The sequence below is a fragment of the Dasypus novemcinctus genome, chromosome 5, assembly GCF_030445035.2.
Source record: "Dasypus novemcinctus isolate mDasNov1 chromosome 5, mDasNov1.1.hap2, whole genome shotgun sequence".
NCBI lineage: Eukaryota > Metazoa > Chordata > Mammalia > Cingulata > Dasypodidae > Dasypus > Dasypus novemcinctus.
Genome location: NC_080677.1, coordinates 44226863 through 44247148, shown reverse-complemented (window position 1 = coordinate 44247148; position 20286 = coordinate 44226863). Strand labels below are relative to the sequence as shown.

The 20286-nt window shown below is 35.2% G+C and overlaps 1 protein-coding gene across 2 annotated transcripts in view; it reads right to left on the bottom strand.

Annotated features, from left to right (window-relative positions):
* Positions 1-2766, bottom strand: part of AGMO (alkylglycerol monooxygenase) — a 371907-nt gene extending 369141 nt beyond the window's left edge. For both annotated transcript variants that reach the window (XM_058296924.2, XM_058296925.2), the window contains exons 1-2: positions 2494-2766; positions 1005-1135 (exon numbers count right to left, since the gene is read on the bottom strand). In XM_058296924.2, the coding sequence (XP_058152907.1) occupies positions 1005-1135; positions 2494-2619 (257 nt within the window). In that variant the 5' untranslated portion in view covers positions 2620-2766. The remainder of the gene's footprint in view (positions 1-1004; positions 1136-2493) is intronic.
* Between the last annotated feature and the right edge of the window lie 17520 nt (positions 2767-20286).

Below are 20286 nucleotides of genomic sequence, written 5' to 3'. Positions count from 1 at the left end.
TCCTTTCTAAAAAGTAGTAGGATGTTCCCTTTATCCTCCAATTTTATCATCGACATAACACTATAAGTATATTAAATAACTTTTGAGCCTCTACCATGTACCAGACATTATTCCAGGCACAGGAGCTAAAACTATGATTAAAGTACACTTTTTGCTCACAAGTCACACTCAGGCTAGCAGGAAGGGCTGAAAAGAAAACATGTGAGAATAATGCCAGGTGAAAATGGCTGTATCTGGGGTAAACAGAAGATTCTGTGGGAGCATAGAGAAGTGGTGCCCAATTTAGGATGCGCAGACTTGGTAAAGCTTGCTGAGTGCTGTGACATCTACACTTAAACTTAAAAAATGAATCCCAGTTGGATACATGAATGGCTTTCCAGGCAGAAAGAAGGATGTATAAACATCTGGGCAAAGGCAAGTAGTAGAATATAGATGTAAAGGTGGAGGGAGAGTGGAGGGATCAGAGGCAAAGCTGGAGAGAACTTTGCCTCTGTAGGCCATGAAGGGATTTCATGCATTGAACTCAGGCCCATATGGAACTGGTAAAAGGTTTCTAGCATATTCACATTATAGAAATGTTTGGCTGCAAATAAGGTAGGGCTGAAGACAGCGACACCAGTTAAGGGACCACTGTAGTAATCCAGAAATCTGCGTAACCTGCATAACCTGAGGGAAGTAGTTGTACCTCAATCTATGTGAAATGGCTGAGGCAAGATAAAATTTCTGATAGTTAGCTAGACCATAATTTAGGATATTAGGATAAGGCAATTGAGGCACTGGCCTTCAACACAAATTTTAGTGGAGCATCAATATAAATAATTTAAAAAAAAGAATTCAAAAAATAATCCATGATAAAATATAGATTTTTCTTTGGAATAGACAAGAACTGAGTTCTTTGGGGATATATGTGTAAATAGACTAATTCCCCATGCCATGGGTTCCTTTTCTGTCATACTTGGAGAACTTCAGTTTCCTCACTCAGTGATGCTAACCATCTAGCTCACCTTGGAAGCCGAGAAAAAACACCGGCTGATAATGATGTTAATGCATCATCCACTTGACCTGGAAGTTTCCCTTTGTGAAGCCAGCTGACAACTAATTCAAGTAGCATCAAAGAAATGAAAAATGGAGTTGCCTGGAAAGGAAATTGCAGAGAAGAGACATTATTATGCTTGATATGAAATTCTTCCATATTTTCTGATTAGTAGTTTCAGAGAGTGAAATCTCATAGCAGGAGATGGTGTACACTTATCCTAGAGGAGTATTTCCTACATAATGGGAGAATGAGTCTAATCACTTTGGATATGGATGACACATATGTTCAAATTTTGTACAATTTGGAAAGGAAACAGAACTATGAATATAACTGTGATAACTGTGCAAAGAAAATAACATTAAGAGAGGTATGATTAAATTATATCCAAAAACAAAATTTTACAATAAGTTAACTAATCAGAAGTCTACCATCCACATATAACTAAGTTGGACCTATTCAAGAAATGTTTCTTAAGGATGCATACAATTCTAGTTTTTCATGTTAGCATTTCCCAAGCTACTTTTAATGATGAAAATGAACCTGTAGGAGCAAAGAATTTTCCCCAGAGTACATTATTTCAGAGGCCTAAGGTAATTTAAAATGTTTGTTTCAGATATCATTTAGGTTTTATCCATTAAGCTTTAACTCTGATGTTCTTGCACTGTATTAGGTTTTATTATTTTAATAAATAATAATGAATTATAAATCCACAGTTTTTCTTTCAGAAAATCAGAAAGAAGGAACAGATACTGAAAAAAATCTAGGTTTCAGTCTCTTGAAAGCTAATAATGAGTTCTGAAGTTTTCTAAACTGAACTCCCAAGAATATTTTCTCTGATGTCATTTTTTTCTATTTCTGGCTTGAGCTAGTAAGTGCTGGAGGAACTGCTTTGACAGGGTGGGGAACTTCAGTATTCAGGCTCTAATTCTGGATATTTCCACTTCCAGTCATAGCCAGGAACCAGAAGTGAAAAGTGCCTCTGAATGCTTTAGAGTTTCAAAGAAAACTTGTTTCAAGTTCAAACTTGGGAAGTCAGAGTTGGACTCAGTCAGTGTGATCCTACATTCTGCAGAACTGCTCCACCAAATTAGAGAAGAAATATTTTCCCAGGAGATAGTGCATAAATGTACTGTCTGAAAACTAAAATTGTTACAAAATTTACTGATGTGGTAATTGACCATGAGTTCCTAATAGCTACATTTGCAATGCCATCATGTCTAGGGGAAAAAAATTTAAAGTTTATCACATTCTGACACATACGGGGGACAATTAATAGAAGATAACTATGGATATTGCACAGAAATCCAATTAAGGCAAAAATTCTACATTTGCTCCATGTCTTTAAGAAACAGAGTTCTTTTGAATAGAATTTAACTATATAAGAATGAAAGTGAACTAAACTCCAGGATGTGTTTAACTTACTTCTTAAGGAAAAGCCTCTTCCCACATAATCTCACCTTTTCTACGTAAGCAGGTACCTCTTCCAAGGTTTGAAATGACGTTTCATTGGGCTTCATTATGTAAAACATCATGCGAACTCCCTGGGAAAACGAAACATCCTGTCCGGCTCCTGGGCTCCTCATTGCTGCGCTTTCTTGTTCCCAGCTGGAGAATATTTGTGATTCAACGGTTGCAGCCAGAGACTGAACTAGGAGAATGAGCTGTGCAGCACAGAATAAGGCTTTTGTCAGAGAACAGAGCTAGAAACAAAGCTCCACAGAGAGCTTGGCCAACAGCAGATTCTGTGTAGGGAGACAGGAAAATACAGGGGTCAAGAACCAACTGGTTCAGAGTTCAGTGGGCTCGGTCCCAGAATCGGAGCACGTGAGGGTAGGGTAAGGAGCACTTAACTTCATGCCCAAATCAAAGATACAAAGTGCAAGTTGACTATAGCTGAAGTAAGTTATTACTTAAGGAAAAAAAGAAAATGATACTGCCTTGGAAAGGAAGAAAGAAAAGTGATTAACACAGGTGAAAGTTCACTCTGAAAAAGTGAATGGAATTTCAAGATTCAACGCACCTGAGGAAAATTTATTTTTCCTTCCTTTTGAAATTTACACTGCATTCCAATTTTCAGTCTCCACAGAGACATTGTTCCTAAAAGGACAGGGTGCTCTGATCTCACTTAAGAATTCTTAGCTCGAAAGTCAGTAATATAGTACTGCTTTTTATTACTTTTATATTTCTACATGTGATTCTGGATTTGAATATATTCAAATCAATTTCAGGACATTTGGCTTATTTCATGGTCTACATTGTTTAACAGAATCTTGACTAGCCGTATCTTGCCTATTCTTGCCTATTCTCCTTAACAAGGATGGGGACCCACTGAGGGAGAAGCTGCCAATATGTTGCTGGGAAAACTTATCTCCGTTTTCAGGAGGAGGTTAAGTGATCCTGCCTGTTAGGCAGATTAGGGGGCACTGAATTGATTACATCACCATTGAATGGCACTCATCAGAATAACTCCAGCCCTTCACCTAAAATAGCTGTGATCAACGTTAGCTATCACCTCATCTTTTAAAAATGCATGATTCTTTTAGAAATAACAACCTACAAATAAATGAGTGCACATACACACTACTAACATTTTGGTATATGTACAGTCAGTTCTGCTAGAAAGTGACATATGCTTTCTTAAACATCACTATACTATGCAAAATTGTTTTATGAAACCACAGGGATTATGGGGGAAAAATGGGGCTGGGGTAAAATGTGCAAACACTTCATAATGACCCATAAGGACAAAAAATCAGAAACAAATAAAAAAATGGTAGCACATTTTACACATTCTACATGGTTAAGAAATACAGAGATGAAATCATAAATACAGTACTTTTTTTAAAGACGACCTGAAGTCTGTTTGTGGAAGTGGGCATTAGAAAAGTTGCAACTTGTGAGTAATCATAAAGCAACAGAAAGAAAGTGATCTGAAATCAGACAGAAAGTAATCAGCCTACCACATGGGAGGTCGAGAGTTCAAACCCAGGGCCTCCTGACCCGTGTGATAAGCTGGCCCATGCGCAGTGCTGATGCACACGAGGAGTGCTGTGCCATGCAGGGGTGTCTCCCGTGTAGGGGAGCAGCACACCCAAGGAGTGTGCCCCGTAAGGAGAGCCGACCAGGGTGGAAAAAAGTGCAGCCTGCCCAGGAGTGGTGCTGCACACATGGAGAGCTGATGCAGCAAGATGACGCAACAAAAAGAGACACAGATTCCCAGTGCCACTGACAAGAATATAAGAGGACACAGGAGAACACACAGTGAATGGACACAGAGAGCAGACAACTGAGGTGTGGTGGTGGGGGGGGGGGGGGAGGGCAGGGAAGGGGGAAAAATAAATAAATGAAAAATAAATCTTAAAAAAAAAAGTAATCACCCTGATGTGGATGGGTATGACTCAAGACATACCTAACACCCCGGTGAACTGAGGGAGCGTGTGGATGTTTGAGGGGTGCGTCTGTGTAAGTGTGTGTGAGTGTATGTGTGTGTTCCTTTTGTATATTTCTCTACTGTTCAGTTCGGCTGGGTGCAGTTTAAGACATTTATTTAGTGTTTCTTGCTTGCAAAACCTCACATAAGCAAAGGCAAAATTTGTGATATGCTGAAATTATTTCCTAATATATCATTCATTATGGAACAAACGCATTTTTAAAACAAGTGGTATAGCAGAACTGACTGTACTTTCAGACAGTTTCCTTTTACAAATGCATATGGATTTATGTATTTTTTTTACAAAAACAATCCTATTAGGAAGTGCTTTCTTTTTGAAATTGCAAATGTAACAAATTGCAAGATTAAAAAATTCAAACAATATAGCACTACATAAAATCAAAAGTGACAGACATACCCCAGCCTTCAGCTTCACAGACATAACCTCTTCTCTTAGTGGGTATTTTCCTGTACCTGATTTTTTTTTCCCTACAAGTTAGTTGTTGTTAATATTATTATTGTTATAAAAATACATTTATACATACACACATGGTTTGAATATTTTATTTTTGCCATATTGAACATAAGGTATTGCAACTCCCCTTCATGAGTTAACAACTTATCTGGAAAATGTTTTCTCCTAATAGATGTTTTTTTTGAACAGCTGCAGAGGTGTGCATGTGTATCTGTTTGTATTCTGGCCAAGAAAACAATCATTTGAAGTATTGCAAATAGAGCATATTTCATACAAAGAATTAATTATAGATAGACTGGATGATGATTGATAAGCCAAGCAGGAACACAGAATAGAGAGGCAATCTACAGATTAAACACAATAGGAAGCCGCTAGCATCCTGAAGTTATAGATATAAAATTAAGAGGCTGTTAGAATTCCCCAGGGGGCTGGAATAACCCAGGACAAGTTGGAACCAGCAGAAGCCTGGATCTTGAAGCAGATCCAGTCATGCCAGAAGCAATGCCTTAAGCAGAGAGGGAAGGAAAAAATACTTTGGCATCTCGTCTCTTCCTACCGGCCAGTCTCAAGAGAATACATTCCCATTGGTCTCAGTGACTCAAGAGCCAGTTGGAAGAGAAGCCTAGGAAAAGAAGTCTGCAGGGGACAGGACTTTGCTGTACACAACCTTGTAGGAGGAGTAGAGAAATAGAGCTGAGGAACAAGGAGCCCAAGGACAAGCTCATAATTTATCTGTCACTTCAGGGCTGGGCAGTTAGGTGCAGTTTTCCATTTCAAGCTAAAAAATTAGTGTAGCAATGAACATCATGGTATAAATGTCATGTACATTTGTGAACATTTTTATATTGAATCTATTTCTAGCAGGAAATTGTGTTGCTAAAGAGTATGCAAAATTTATATTTTGACAGTGGCTGCCAAATTCACCTCCAAAATGATCTTTCACCTCACACTTGGGTTAACACCAGCTACCATCAATCTTTTAAAATTTTCAGACAATTGACTGATGAAAAAAGGCATCTTGTTTCAATTTGCATCTCCGTATGAGTTGGTACATCTTTTTCAATATATTTATTGGCCATTTATAGCTCTTCATCTGTGATGTACTTTTAAATTTTTGTTGCACCTGATTCTATTTTATTGGCTTTTAAGTATTGTTTACAAATTATTTCTATTTTATATATGTGTATATATATACACTATTATATCTGTGGCAACTGCTTTCTCTCAGTCTTTATTTTTTTTATTTTTGCTTTGTTATATATAGGCTATCATACACCAATTCTAAAATTTTAAGTGCTATTTTCTTTTCTTCTGTCTTTGGGTCTTATTTTCTTCACGAGAATTCTATAAAAATTATCTTTTATGTTTTCTTATACTGCATTTACAGCACTGTTCCTTTTATTATCTGGAATTTAGTTGTGTATATGGCATGAAGTATTTCCATTTCTCTCCCCATCAGCTGTGAATAGATCACAATTCTCCTCACACCATTAGGTAGCTAGTCAGTACTTTCCACACTATTTTTCTATGAACCTGGTCTGCTTCCAGGATCCCACTCAGTTCCATTAATACATGCATCTATTCTCATGCTAGGACAATGCTGCCTTAATTAGTGTAGCAGAATAATAAACTTTGATAACTTGTGCAACACTTTTTCACTCATTCATTTCATTTTACAAAATGTTAAGCTAATTTTGTGTATTTAATCCAATGGTTCTATTTAGCTAAACTTAATCATATTGTCATTTAAACTGCAACTACAATAAATTGTATTTACTTGGGAAGAACTGACATTATGGGCTCTCGATAACTTTGCATTGAACAAATGAACATATATACCATAAGTTAATCTTTAATGCTATGATTTCAATAAGCTTGCTCTCCTCTTTCTTTCTTCCTTCTCGCCTTCTTCCTTCCTTTTTTCCTTCCTTCCCTCCTTCCTTCCTTCCCTCCTTGCTTTCTTCCCTCCTTCCTTCCTTTCCTCCTTCCTTTCCTCCTTCCTTTCCTCCTTTCCACCTTCCTTTCCTCCTTCCTTCCTTCCTTCCTTCCTTCCTTCCTTCCTTCCTTCCTTCCTTCCTTCCTTCCTTCCTTCCTTTAATTCCATACTTTAAGCTTCTCTTGCCTATATAGGTGAAAAATAACTTGGTTAAATAAAAATTTTTTGGCTTAAAAATGATCACCTCAAAATTCAACTGAGACAAAACTCTTTGCCTTGAAATCCATTAGGTGAAACCAAGATGTACAGAAGATAGGGCTTTGAGCCCATACCTGAACCAGAGAGAAGAACCCCAAATTGACTCCAGATGTGTTCATCTCTGTCCGAAGTTTCTTTATCAGTGGGGTGCTGCCTGGAGTCCCGTCTTTTATCTAAGTAAATGGAAACGCTTGGAAAGAGCCTGATGTGTATCGCAGGCATTATATGACTATGTAAGCCATGAGGAACCTGTTCCTCTTAGTGTACTCATCTGAAAATAAAAAGGCACAGAAGGACATCAGGAACTTTTGCACTGAAAAGAAAAACAAAACAAAACAAACACAACTGATTAGGAACCTCTGGAGATATTGACAGCCCAATCTGAAAACAGAAACCACACAGAGGGAAAGTTTAATATAAAGAATCATCAACTATAAGAGAGGATTGGCATAAGGAAGGAGTAGCTCAAAGAATTAAAGGAACTCTGATAATTTGAGAATAACAGAGGAAAAGAGCAGCCAATACCCACAGGACTGAACTGGAGAATCCAAGAAAGACCTTCTTCATCCCTCCAGGGTTGATACCACACCTTTCCAGAGAAGACATAGCTGCCATGGCTCACTAGTGACAGAGAAGTCACTGTGGTTTCATACAAGCAGAATTTGCTTGAAAGCGCTTCAGTGTGCTAGTGAAAGCTATTCATGGCGAGGCGTCTCACTGGAGGCACTTCACTACAAAACCACCCTAAGGAGTGCCAGAGGTAGCTGGTGATTGCCATGAACTGCTGCACCTGGATGCTGGAAAGTCCACCCATGGCACATCCTTGCCTGGTGAGCATGCCACCCTCTAAGGTAGCAAAGGAAAACTATTTCAAAGACTCAGATCTGTTTTCATAGATCAGGTAATGCAGTGTGTATTTGGAAATGAGAGGCAATAAATCTGTAACTGCAGAACATGTAACACCCTAGTAATTATAAAGAGTCTTCTTCATTACAGTATTCTTTCATACATATGAAACTTTTCTTTGTGCATATTGATAATATATAGCCTCAATATTTATAAAATTGTAAAGGTGGTAAAAAAAAAAGACTATTTTGTAAAAGTTCTTCATTGTAAGGGAAGTAAAGTGGGAGAACCTCTCCAATTTTCCATTTTCAATTGACATCTAATATTTCAGAGACTCTGAATTCAATGATACATATTTTTCCCATTGTAAAATACCTATTTCTGCTTCTTGAATGCCCATAGAAAAATTTTGTGCCCTGAAATGAAATCTTTTTGTTGTGTTATCACTTTGTTAGGAATATCTTGATGATGTAAGTTTCCTTAAACTTCAGATTTAAATCTTTCTTTGTTATTAGGGAAGTTTTATGCCTTTATATACTTGACTGTCATTTCTGCTTGTTTGTTTTTAACTCTGTCACAAATGTGATTTATCTGTGTATCAGAGTCCTTTGGTCTTTCAAATCCATCATATTCTCTATTCATTTCCATCTCTTGCTATTTTCTAATACTCTCACTGAGTTTTTCAATTCTGTCCTTCAGCTATATTTTTCTTCATTGATTCTTTATTCATCTTGGCTCTACTTTGTTTCCTTAAATTCTTTCCTTAACCTTCTCAGTTCCCCTTTTACCTATGTTTTTTCACTGTACAACCTCATTTTTCTTCAAATTTACTTCCTATTTTACATCTTTGGGTAAATAAAACAGTAATGCCTAAAATTAGTTTTAGTTTACTGTGGATAATATTCAAAAACATGTTCTTTATCTACTTTTGGCATTCTCTTTCCCTTCTTCACTCCCAATTTCTTTATCCTTGAATAGGAAGACTTTTTTTATGCCTGTTTTTGCTTGCCCAAAATAACGATGTGGTTAAATATTCCTTGGGTTCCCTCCAAGTATATGTGCACTTTGGATTTTAGATATATCTTGTCAGTTCAGCTGGAAAAGGTTGAGGAGAGAGCTATGACTTGGAGAAGTCCCTACCTGTCTCTACATACTTTTTCAGTGAGTTGAAATTGTTGTAGTAGAAACTAGCTTTCTTTATCTTGTTTCTGTTCTCTGGGCCTCTACCTCAGGCATAATTAAAAGATTGTTTAAGATATTCTTTCTATAATTCCTATTTCCTAAGGCCATGGAGTGTCCAACCCATTGTGAGAGGCATCCAACATAAAACTTGTCTTTAGCTTTCGGACCACTTGACAATTGGAACAAATGAAAATTTGTTAAGGAGTTAAGCTTCTCATTCCATAGGCTATCTATTTAGTGAGAACTCCTATACTATCCTCCACCCTAGATCACCGGATCCTCCTCGGCTACATTGGCCCTAAAGGTGAAAACGGCTTAAATTAGAGTGAACCTACCTCAGCCTTGGTTCTCAGTACCAGTCCTTACCACAGGCAGATGATAAAGTTCACCTCCTCTAAGAGAGAGAGCAAACTCTGTTTTAAGAAACTGGGGTGGAGAAATGACTCTTTGAATGGTGGTCTTTTTACTAAGCATTAGGAATAACACATAGAAGGAGAGAGACCTTCACCTTTTCTTTGGCACTGCCATATCTCCAGCCTTTACCCCTTCAAATTAGACAGTATTTCATTTGTAAGGCTTTCTTCTAGTTCTGATGAAGTCCTTCCCTGTCCCATACATCCTTTCTTGAAGCCATTAGAATCAGTTTCAGGGAACTAGATGTGAAATACATTCTTAAATTATCGTCTTAAAAATATTATTTTCCTAGATTACAAAAATAATCGACTTTGGGAAGGGGTTGTAAATAGAAGCAATCTATGCAATCCAGGCATGATTTGTTGATGACTTTCACTGGGATGGTTGCTGTGGAAGAGTGAGAAGTGGAAAGATTCTGGTTTCACATGGAAGGTGGAGGTAGCAAGGTTTGCTTTCAGAACTGGATGAGAGCAGTTAGACAGAGAGGGAACTATGTATAGTTCTAAGAGTTTGGCTGAAGCAACTAAAAGAAAGGAATTGTACTTATTAAAATGGACACACAGAGGGAGGAGCAGGTTGGCACCAAGAAAGAATCACAGATTTGGCTTTAATCATAATTTGAGGTGCTTATAGACATCTAAGCAGAAATGGTTTCAGCAGTTGGATATATAAGTCTGGAGTTCAAGGCATAAAATAAGAGAATTAGTTATGAATAGAAAGAAGTCCTGATAAGAAAAACTACAAGCCAAACAAAACTTGGTTTCCATGCACAGACTCTTCAACCACATTTTTTTGCATACAGAGCAATAGCATAAACAATACTCATTCTAAATTTGAAAACCCATGTCTATTTTATTTACTTTATTTTGTGCCAAAATTTTGTAGTTCAAATATAGAATTATAAAATATCAAATATAATTGAAACATTACTATGATTAAATAATTTCATTCTAGAAGTAATTTAAAATAAATAATTCATTCTTATTTTAATATAGTGTGACAAGCATGTTTTAATATTTAGAAAATGGCTGATTATCAAAATATATGTACCATTTTTCATTACCATCAGCAATGAATGAGAGTTTTAAATTATAAAATATAAAATATAACTGGTACATTATGGTTAAATAATTTCATTCTAGAAGTAATTGAAAGTAAATATTTCATTCCTATTTTAATATACAGTGTGATAAGCATGTTTTAATATTTAAGAACTGGCAAACTGATTTCTGAAGTATATATACCATTTTTCATTGCCACCAACAACGAATGAGAATCCTAGCTGTTCTGCATCCTTGCCAGTTCTTGATATAGCCAGTTTTATTTTTATTTTTTTGCTTTTTTCCCCCCATATCTATATGGCTGCCTTATTTGTGATGTCATAATGTAAAGTTTCATGCCAATTTCATATTTGGGGGAAATTTTTAAGAATCTAGTTGTCTGTTGTCAAAATTTCATATTGTCTCTAAGAGTCTTTGACTCCTTCATACTAATACTTTTCATTAGAAAATGGCAGCATATGAAACCTAAATCAATCTCTCTGTTTTCTTAGATCAGATTTTATTACTTTTGGCCAAAGTTCTTTCCATGACTTAGAAGGCAAAGATCAGGTAGAACATGATCTTTAAAGAAATTTATAGCATACACTTGAGTTCTGAGCATAAAAACAAATAGTATTTCAGAAGATATTTCTTTTAAATCCCATCAAGCTAATACATCTCATTGTTATTTTAACAGTAGCCAGTGCCAAAGTCCTGCACACATATCAGTGTCAGAATGTATGTAACTTGCTCTTTATAGGATTGATTTTGAGTCAGTGTTGGAGTTAATCCAAACACATATTGCAGAATAAAAGAATGTAGAAGATCTCAAGAGTATTTCTTGGAATAACTCATGAGTTATTCTGCAAATGGACAGATTTCTTTTGGAAAATAAATTTGGAAAACACAAAATACTACATTTACATCCAGAGTTTAATCTTATGTCTAAATATTTTAAATGTTCTGAGAAATCCAGCAGTAACTAAATTTGTTTTAATTTGCTAAAACTGTAGTTTCCTGAACATAACTTACTTCAGAAATCATGTTAACCTAAAATTCATGAACACTTCTAAGAATGGTTCGGATATTGCTGCTCTAACTTAGGGTCTCTGTAGTGCCCATTTCACCACTGGGAAAGAGTGATATCAATCTTTGGTAATGGGAATTAATGCTCATGATTTGGGGTGGGGGTGGCGGAAGACATTATAGAAGGGTTTTCTAAGCTTGAAAAAAATTTAGAAAGCAGGATCAGTTAGATGCTATTCTGTACAACATGGAAGAGTGTGTTTCTAATAAGACCAGTGGATCAGACATAGTCCTTTATCTAAATAGCCACCAGAGAAACTGTGATGAAAGGACCTATGAACCTTCTTTTATGAAATAGAGTGGAAGCAATTCATGGTAGACATAAATCCAGTTCTTATCATTCTCTAGGATATGTGGTTAGGAATTTTGTTCTAGTTTTAATACCAAGAAAAATATGTTTCTTCTACACATTTGGTTTATTTAATTTTATGGTTACTATGAATCATTTACCTAATCATGTTTCCCACTTCAGATGGTTTAATGGGTAGCTTAGTGCCAAATTTTTGGCATAAATCTAGTAAGTGTATAGGATTCAAGGGGTGGCATACTGGATCCACATTGTTGCTTATACTTTCCTCGCCTATTTTTAATCACTATTTCCATTCACTTGTTTTAATGACCTTTATTGAATGTATTAGTGCACAACATTGTAATTTCTGAAATGAGGTAAAGAATTTTTGAAAACTTAATAGATTATTCAATACGTGAAGAAAGAAATTCTCTAAGTAGAGAGTAGCTCATTTTGGTAAGCATTTATCAGGACACAGCTGCAAATCTTAATTATACTCACAAGAGCACAGGTTATAATTAAGAAGGGCAAACATCTATGCAATAAGGTGGCTCATGGTGCCAATGGACAACATTTGAAGATTAGGGCACTAATTCCTAACCCAAGAAAACTGATAAATATTTTCATTTATTTTTATTTTTATTTCAACTATCATCTTTTTAAATAAACAGATATCAATACATTTTAATTATAGTTGACTTTTACTTTAGGCTTTTTGTTATTCAGAATTTTGACTAAAGAACCATGCTTATCTGGGATGACTGCATCCTCATTTTGGGGTATAGCAAATAAAGGTCTATCATAGTATTAGAAAAAAATGCTAAGAAATATATACCTCTGCATCATTTCCCCATATCCTCTTTCTTCAAGAACTTCAGGAATAGTCTAGTATGGGGAAGGGTAGTTGCTTCTTATTGGAAAAGTCAGTCTCAACTTCCTGATACAACTCAAAATTAAAATTTTTGCCTTTTCGGGCTGGATGACTCCACGACATTAATAGAACTTGTTTGCCCGAGAATGAACCTCTCAAGCTATTGTTGCCATTGCCTATGCCATATGAAAGATATCTTTCATATGAAAGATAACTTCTGTTCATTTTCACTGCCACCCCTGGAATGTTATTGTACCTCATTCTCATCTGTCCTGTTCAAAAGAATGAATTGGGAGCCTTTTGTTTTGCTTGCTGCTTTTATCATTAGTTAAAAATAAAGCCTCCTGAACCATATGAGTCTTCATGGTAAAAGAGAGGATACCCCCCCCCAAATATGCATACAAAAGTTCACACCTTTAGCACCCCCCCCCCCCCCGTCTCCTGAAGACTGCATCAAAATTTAAAACTTCCACTCCTCAAAAGTCACTGTTAAAAGAATGAAAAGAGAAACCAGTCTGAAAAAAATATTTACAAATCATAAATTTTATAAAAGACTTGATTCCATAATATACAATGAACTTTGAAAACTCAAAATTCAAAGGCAACATGATTTCTTATAAAAATGTGCAAGAGATTTGGAGAGACACTTCACCAAGATTATTCAGATGGCAAATAAGTACTTTTTAAAAATTTTCAATGTCATTAGTCATTAGGGAAATGCAAATTAAAACCACCACACACCTATTAAATTAAAGAGACTAATATTATTGAGTGTTGATGAAGATGAGGAGGAACTGGAGCTCCTACACATTGCTGGTGGGAATGTGAAATGGTACAAACTGCTATACAAACCTTTTGGGCAACTTTTTAAAAATTAAAATGAAACCAAAAACATACACTTACCATATAATCCATCTATGCCACTTCTAGGTATTAACCCAAGAGAAATAAAAGCATATATCTCTGAAAATATTTGTACATACATGTTCATAACATCTTTGTTTATATTTACTGCAAACAAATAACACTAATCCAGAGATTCATTATCCAACCTGCTAAGCCCTCTCAAAGTAGTATTGGATTTCTTGGGATCATTTTGTTGTTCTGTCAAATACCACTGCATAGCTACACCTGTGCATCATTCTTTATGTTTGTACTTTTCATATACCCCATATCTAGCACAACACCAATTCCTGTCAGTTCTACATCCTGATGAGTGTAGTATTGCAATATATTTGTGGTTTGTGAGATTAATTTAGTGGGTCATGGGCAGAATTTTAAAAAAAAATTTTTAGGTAAAGAGTTAAAAAAATAAAACAGAACAGAAAAAAGTTAACAAAATTATTCCAAAATATCAGAGCATTTTTCCAGTTTAAACTTAAGCATGATTTAATGAAATTTTACTCCAGTTATACAAAATCACACATACATATTGAGAAACAGTGAAATTTTAATTATATTTTAAAATTTGAATTGCAATAAAACATGATTGAAAACTATTGCTTAAAATTCAACTCTTTCCAGTTCTACCACTACTGCCCTGATTGAAGCCATCCACCGTCTCTCTTGGACCATTATAATTACCTTCTAACTTCCTTCCTTGTATTCTCTACAACATTCTTTGAATCCATTGCCTACACTGGAACTAGATAAATATTTGTAGAACGTCAATCATATCAATACTTTCTCCAACTTAAAACTGCCCAAGGGCTTCCATTGCACTTGGAACAAAAAGGGTACACATCCCCACATGCAACTTACCTTTTCTTAAGGATGTCTCATGAGCTGGCTCTCAGTGGCAACTTCATTGCATGCTCCCACCTACTTCACTTCACTTCCCACAATCCTCTTGTCAGTGTCTCAACTGCATCTCAGGACCTTTACACTTTTTTTGCCTCTGACTTAAATCTCCTTTCCTGGGCTCTAGCATTCCTGGATTGTTCTCATTCTTGACATAACAATTGAAATATATTCTCCTTAGAGGTAACTTCTTTGAATACTAACTGATCCTGAATATCTCCATATATTACACATATGTTTGGGACTTAACATGACAATATTGAGGTCATCATTGCGCTCTAACACCATCACCAAAGCTATGCCTTTTTCTTATATCCATATCTCTGCAAATGATGCTAAATTTTAGAGTTTGTGTGCAGTCTAGATACATTCTGATTCCTCCCACTTTCTCCATACTCACACCCATTTACTCTCCAAGTCTTGCATATTCTATCTTTTTCTGGTACTGACTAGTTAAATGTCTGTTTTCAAACAAGGAGTGTAAAATCCTACAACTACTCTGGAAAACAAATTGGCAGTTTCTTAAAAAGCTAGAACTACATGTATCTTATGATGTAGGCATTCATTTCTAAGTATTTTTTCAAGAGCAAGGAAGCTATATGTTCATACAGGTGTGCAAGAATGTGCATAGCAACTTTACTGATAATAGTCAAAAACAGGAAACTATTCACATGACCATCAACAGGTAAATAAATAAATGTTATTCACAATAAAAAAGGAAAAAAAAACTATTAATGCATGCAACAACTTTGATGAATCTCAAGTGCTGAGTGAAAGCAGCCAGATAAAAAAATAGTACATTAAATATTATTTCATTTATAAAATATTTTAGAAGATGCAATCTAATTTATAGTGACAGAAAGTAGTTCTGTGGTTGTCTAAGGACAGAGATAGGCTATGAATGAGGAAGACTGACCTAGAGGGGCAGGTTACAAAGCACATGAGGAAAAATGTGTATGTGGCAGATATGATCATTATCTTGATTGTGGTGATGGTTTCAAGACTGACATATACATACATAAATTTTTCACTTTAAAAATGTGTAACATATTGTATGCCCATTATATCTAAACAAAACTGTTAGAAAATCCATTGATCTATGTTTCACTTAGAACGAATCTATTATCCATGCATGATTTTGTAACATTATGCATTAGTCATTTGGAAAATATTTGTCACTGAGTTATGCTGTCAAGCTCATAGTGAAGGATATACATTTTCCAAGATGATATTTTTCACTTGGAAGCTTGAATTCTCATTGAATTGTCAGGCTTATTTGGTTCATTTTCTTGAAAATGTCTTCCAAACAACCAAAGCCTGAATAACCATAGTTTGTTGTTTGTTCATTTAAGTCAAAATGATTTCCATGAAAAAAAAAAGATTATTCATGAATTTTTTCCTGAAACATCCATTCTACTTCAACATGCTGTAGTTTCCCCCACCATTGCTTTTGAACCATCAGTATAAATGCCAACATAGTACAAATAGCAAATAATCTCATAGTACTATAATAAAAATATTTTTATCTTGGACAACAATGGATTTTTCAGACCACACCTTGGGAACTACTAGAATTGATGTATGGTTGAAAGATAGAAGAAAACTTGAGGTTATGATAAAGGCAAATATTGCAAGAAATGAAGAAAAAGAATTAAAAACACCTGGAGAAAACACTACAAGCTGAGCATGTACATTGTGTTCCAAATATGAAGCAAACTAAAATGTGGCAAGATTTTAAACAGTTGAGAGTGTCTTAAACAAGTATGCCAGCAACATTTTCCTTGCCTTTTCCAGGGTTCCTGACATTGGAACATAGAAAAAGAAATTTAATCCTTGTATATTTTTTGGCCAGCAGCGAAAAATATTTATATAGTCATGTAATTCATATTCTGTTTATTTATTTCCAAACTTTAGCATGGACAGACCATGTAAGACTTGGTTGGGGTTACAAAACAGATTCATGTATTAACATTGACTATATGAAAAAGGAACTCACCAAAGAAGAGGTACAGCAGAGGAATTTGAGAGGAAACGTAGAGGAAAGAATAGATGTCCTGAAAAATATGAGGCAAAAGATATTGTTGAAAGTTGATGAACAAGGAAAGCAGATTTAAATAAATTAAAGTTACAATTGTAATAACATAAATAATAAAATACATAGCAAAATTTAAAAGCGTTAAAGTGGGAGAGTGTGGTGGTGCACTAAATTTCCAACTTCCAGAATGATAAAACAAGATTAGAATATAGTAGTCACGGAAATAGCCACTAGTAGAACTAAAAATACATTTTTTAAAACAGTAATATGAATTTCTACATAATAAGACTAGGTAAGGAAGAAGAATGCTGCTTTTCAAATAGTGCTTGATTTTTAAAAATACATGCAGTTATTAATAGGATAAAATAGTTATTTTCTCTGTGGTTTAACTCATGTGAGTTGCTCTCTTGATTTTGATACCTTAAGATTTTAGAGTTTGATCTCCTTGAGTTTATAGGCTTTGCTTAATTCTTTACATTCTAATGCTTAGTACAATGTCTAACATATGGCAGGTTCTCAAAAAACATTGAGTGAAAGTATGACTGCCATGATAATGGTGTAGGCTCAGGAAGTACTGTGACATCCCTTAAATAATATCATTTTATTCAGCTTCTTCACTTATCTCTACCTATAATTCTAGGGAATTCTAGTGTATATTTCAACTATAGTCAGGAGGTGAGTGCTTCTTTTTGAAAAGTGGAAGGCAGCAAAGTAATGTTTTTCGAGTGTCTTTTTGTCCCATGAAACTTTACAACAACTATAGATATTGAATATATCATCCTTGTACCCCTACTTCTAGATTGTTAGCCAAATGAAGCCCCTCAATTAATAGTCATCGAATATATAATATCCTTGAATGTAAAATTATTTCAAAAGAAGGGGAAACAGAGGATCATAAATTTAAAGCAACTTTTCTGGAGTTATGCTAGAACCAGTGAGTAGTTTCAAATACACATCTGGCCAACCCCAGAGCCTGGGAAATCCCCGTATGCCTTAGTGTGGACCTAGGAATCAGTCTATGAGCTTTGTTTGATAGATTGGTGTTATGGATTTGGTTTTCTAAATTAGTCTCTGTGATGGTTAAGCTTTTGTGTCAACTTGGCCAGGTAATTGTGTCCAGGTGTTTGGTCAAGTAAGCACTGGGCTAACTGTAATACGAGGGCATTTATGGACTTTGGTCACTATTGACTTTACTGCAGTGGTAAATCATAGATAACTGGTTACAATTACAACAATTGGGGAGATTACCATCAGCAATGAGTGACCCTTTATCCAATCAGCTGAATGTCTTAAAAGAGGAAGTGATTCCAGCATTGAGTGGGAATTTCCCAGTTCATCTTTGGACAGCCAACATCTCTCAGAACTCGTCAAGAACCTTCATTGGACTTTCATTGCAGCCCCTGGTTGCAGCCTGCAGGTGGAACCTGGACTTTGCATCCCCACAGCTGCGTGACACTCTTATAAAATCGCATACTATTGACAGATATCTCTTGTTGATTCTCTTTCCCTAGAGAACTCTGACTAATACAGTCTCATTTTATTTGCTTTCAAGGAAAAAAATCTATGTTCAATCCTTGAATGATCTTCTAGAGTAACAACAGTGGTGTCTGTTCCATCCATAATTAGCAGACAGATTCTTGGCAGCTACCTTCCTAGAACATGCTACAACCCAATGGGTAGCATGATATTGACTTGAAGTGCCTGATTGTCCCATAAAAAAACTTACAGGAAATTGAGGTCCAAGCAATAACAGCTATTATTTTTAATATTCCTAAAACCTACAAGTATCTGACTGCCTGTCATGTTAAGAAATAAGATTAAACTAAGCCTTGACTTAGCATTAACTTGGAATTTTTACCAAAGTACTTGGTTCAGTCATGACAGCCTAATCCAAGCATATTCCATCTTTAGCCAGATATATCAGTACTGTGTTGTTTTTCAGTAGAGTGCGTGCATGTGTGCACACATACACACACACACACACACACACACACACACCAACAAAAGAGAGACCACACCAAACCCACAATTGCTGGCCAAAATACAACTTTCAGTCTGGCATACTCTGTTCTAAGAGTCTGTTCTATACTTGGTAAGCAGACTAATAATAAATGTCATATAAATCCCTATAAATAAACCCATGCCAGTTCTGATATGGCTGCAATAGAGTTGGAAAAATGATGTAAAAGTCACTTTTTTGAGTATGTTCTTTTCTGTTAGCTTGTTTTACTATTTCAAGATAATGTTAAATGGTAAAAGTAAATTGTGCTGGCTCAGTCTGAACAGCATTTCAAATCCAATAAGTTGTTGGTTATTTCACATTGTTCTGTCTATCCTTTCCAACTTGCATTTTATGAGTTGTGTTTAGTTCAGGCCCAGTACTCAGAGACTAAAACAGGAAGCATCTGGGATTCTCTTTTTTGAAGTATGGATGGGTAAGGGATAGCCTAGAGAAGTGAGGATATTGCCTGCTTTTAGAGTGGGTCAAATTTCTGATACAACTAGAGTTTCACAGGTGTCATCAAATCCTTCCCATAGGTCAATAATTTTGATCAAGCAGAATTTCAAAATGAATTTAATATAAAACACCTTGAAGTTAGTGAGAAAATTCCAATTTTAACTTTTTAATTTATATTACAATTTTAATATTCCCATTGTTTGAAACAGACTTCAGCATTTAATTTTTCACCTCCCAGGCAGGATAATAAAGTTACATTCTTCCTCCTCTTTTGCTCTCATTTTGCAGTCACTTCTGCTAAGGCACTGAGCACATTATATCTCATAAGTGTCATTAATAAGATTGCAGGCATCTCAAAGGTAGTTTCCATACCTTAGTCACCTTTAAGACACAGTAATGGTCAATGAATGTCCTCTTTAGTTTGGGCATACTTATCATAGATTTTTGTCACTTTTTGAAATTATATATATGACTCTAAATAATTTAGTTATTCTTGCTGAACTCCAGTTTCCTGGTTTGCAAAATGGAATAATATATGTCTCAAAAGGTGAAGTTTAAATAAGACAATACACTATTATTCAGATTATATTCATGTATCAATTTTGAAAAATTGTCCAGACGAATTGTTTATTAAATATAGGCACCTAATTTCATTTAAAAATTAATATAATTTTTAAAGAGGAAATTTTTATTATAAACATAAATAATTCTCATTCTTTCTGTAAATTGATGGTAATTAAAAAGTGAACACAATGCATATAAAATATTGTTAGTTTTAAAATTAACAAAAACAAGAAATTAAATATGAACAATAAAAAACTAATTAATTTATAAAATGCATGACTTTAAAGACTCCTTACTGAATGAATGAAACTTTAAAGATAAGTTGGCAATTAACTCAGCATTGGACTCACCATTACGTTAAGCTGAAGATGAGGTTTTTCAAGACATTTCTATGTTTTTTACTTTTGATACCATTTAGCATAGGAATACAAAACGATACAGGTATGCTGCAGCAATAAACACTATATCTTACATAGATTTTCATTTAAAATTTAATTGAGATCAGCAGCCTGAATGTCCATGAAGGAGGGGTGCAAAGGAAAAATAAAATAACTTATCAATACTCA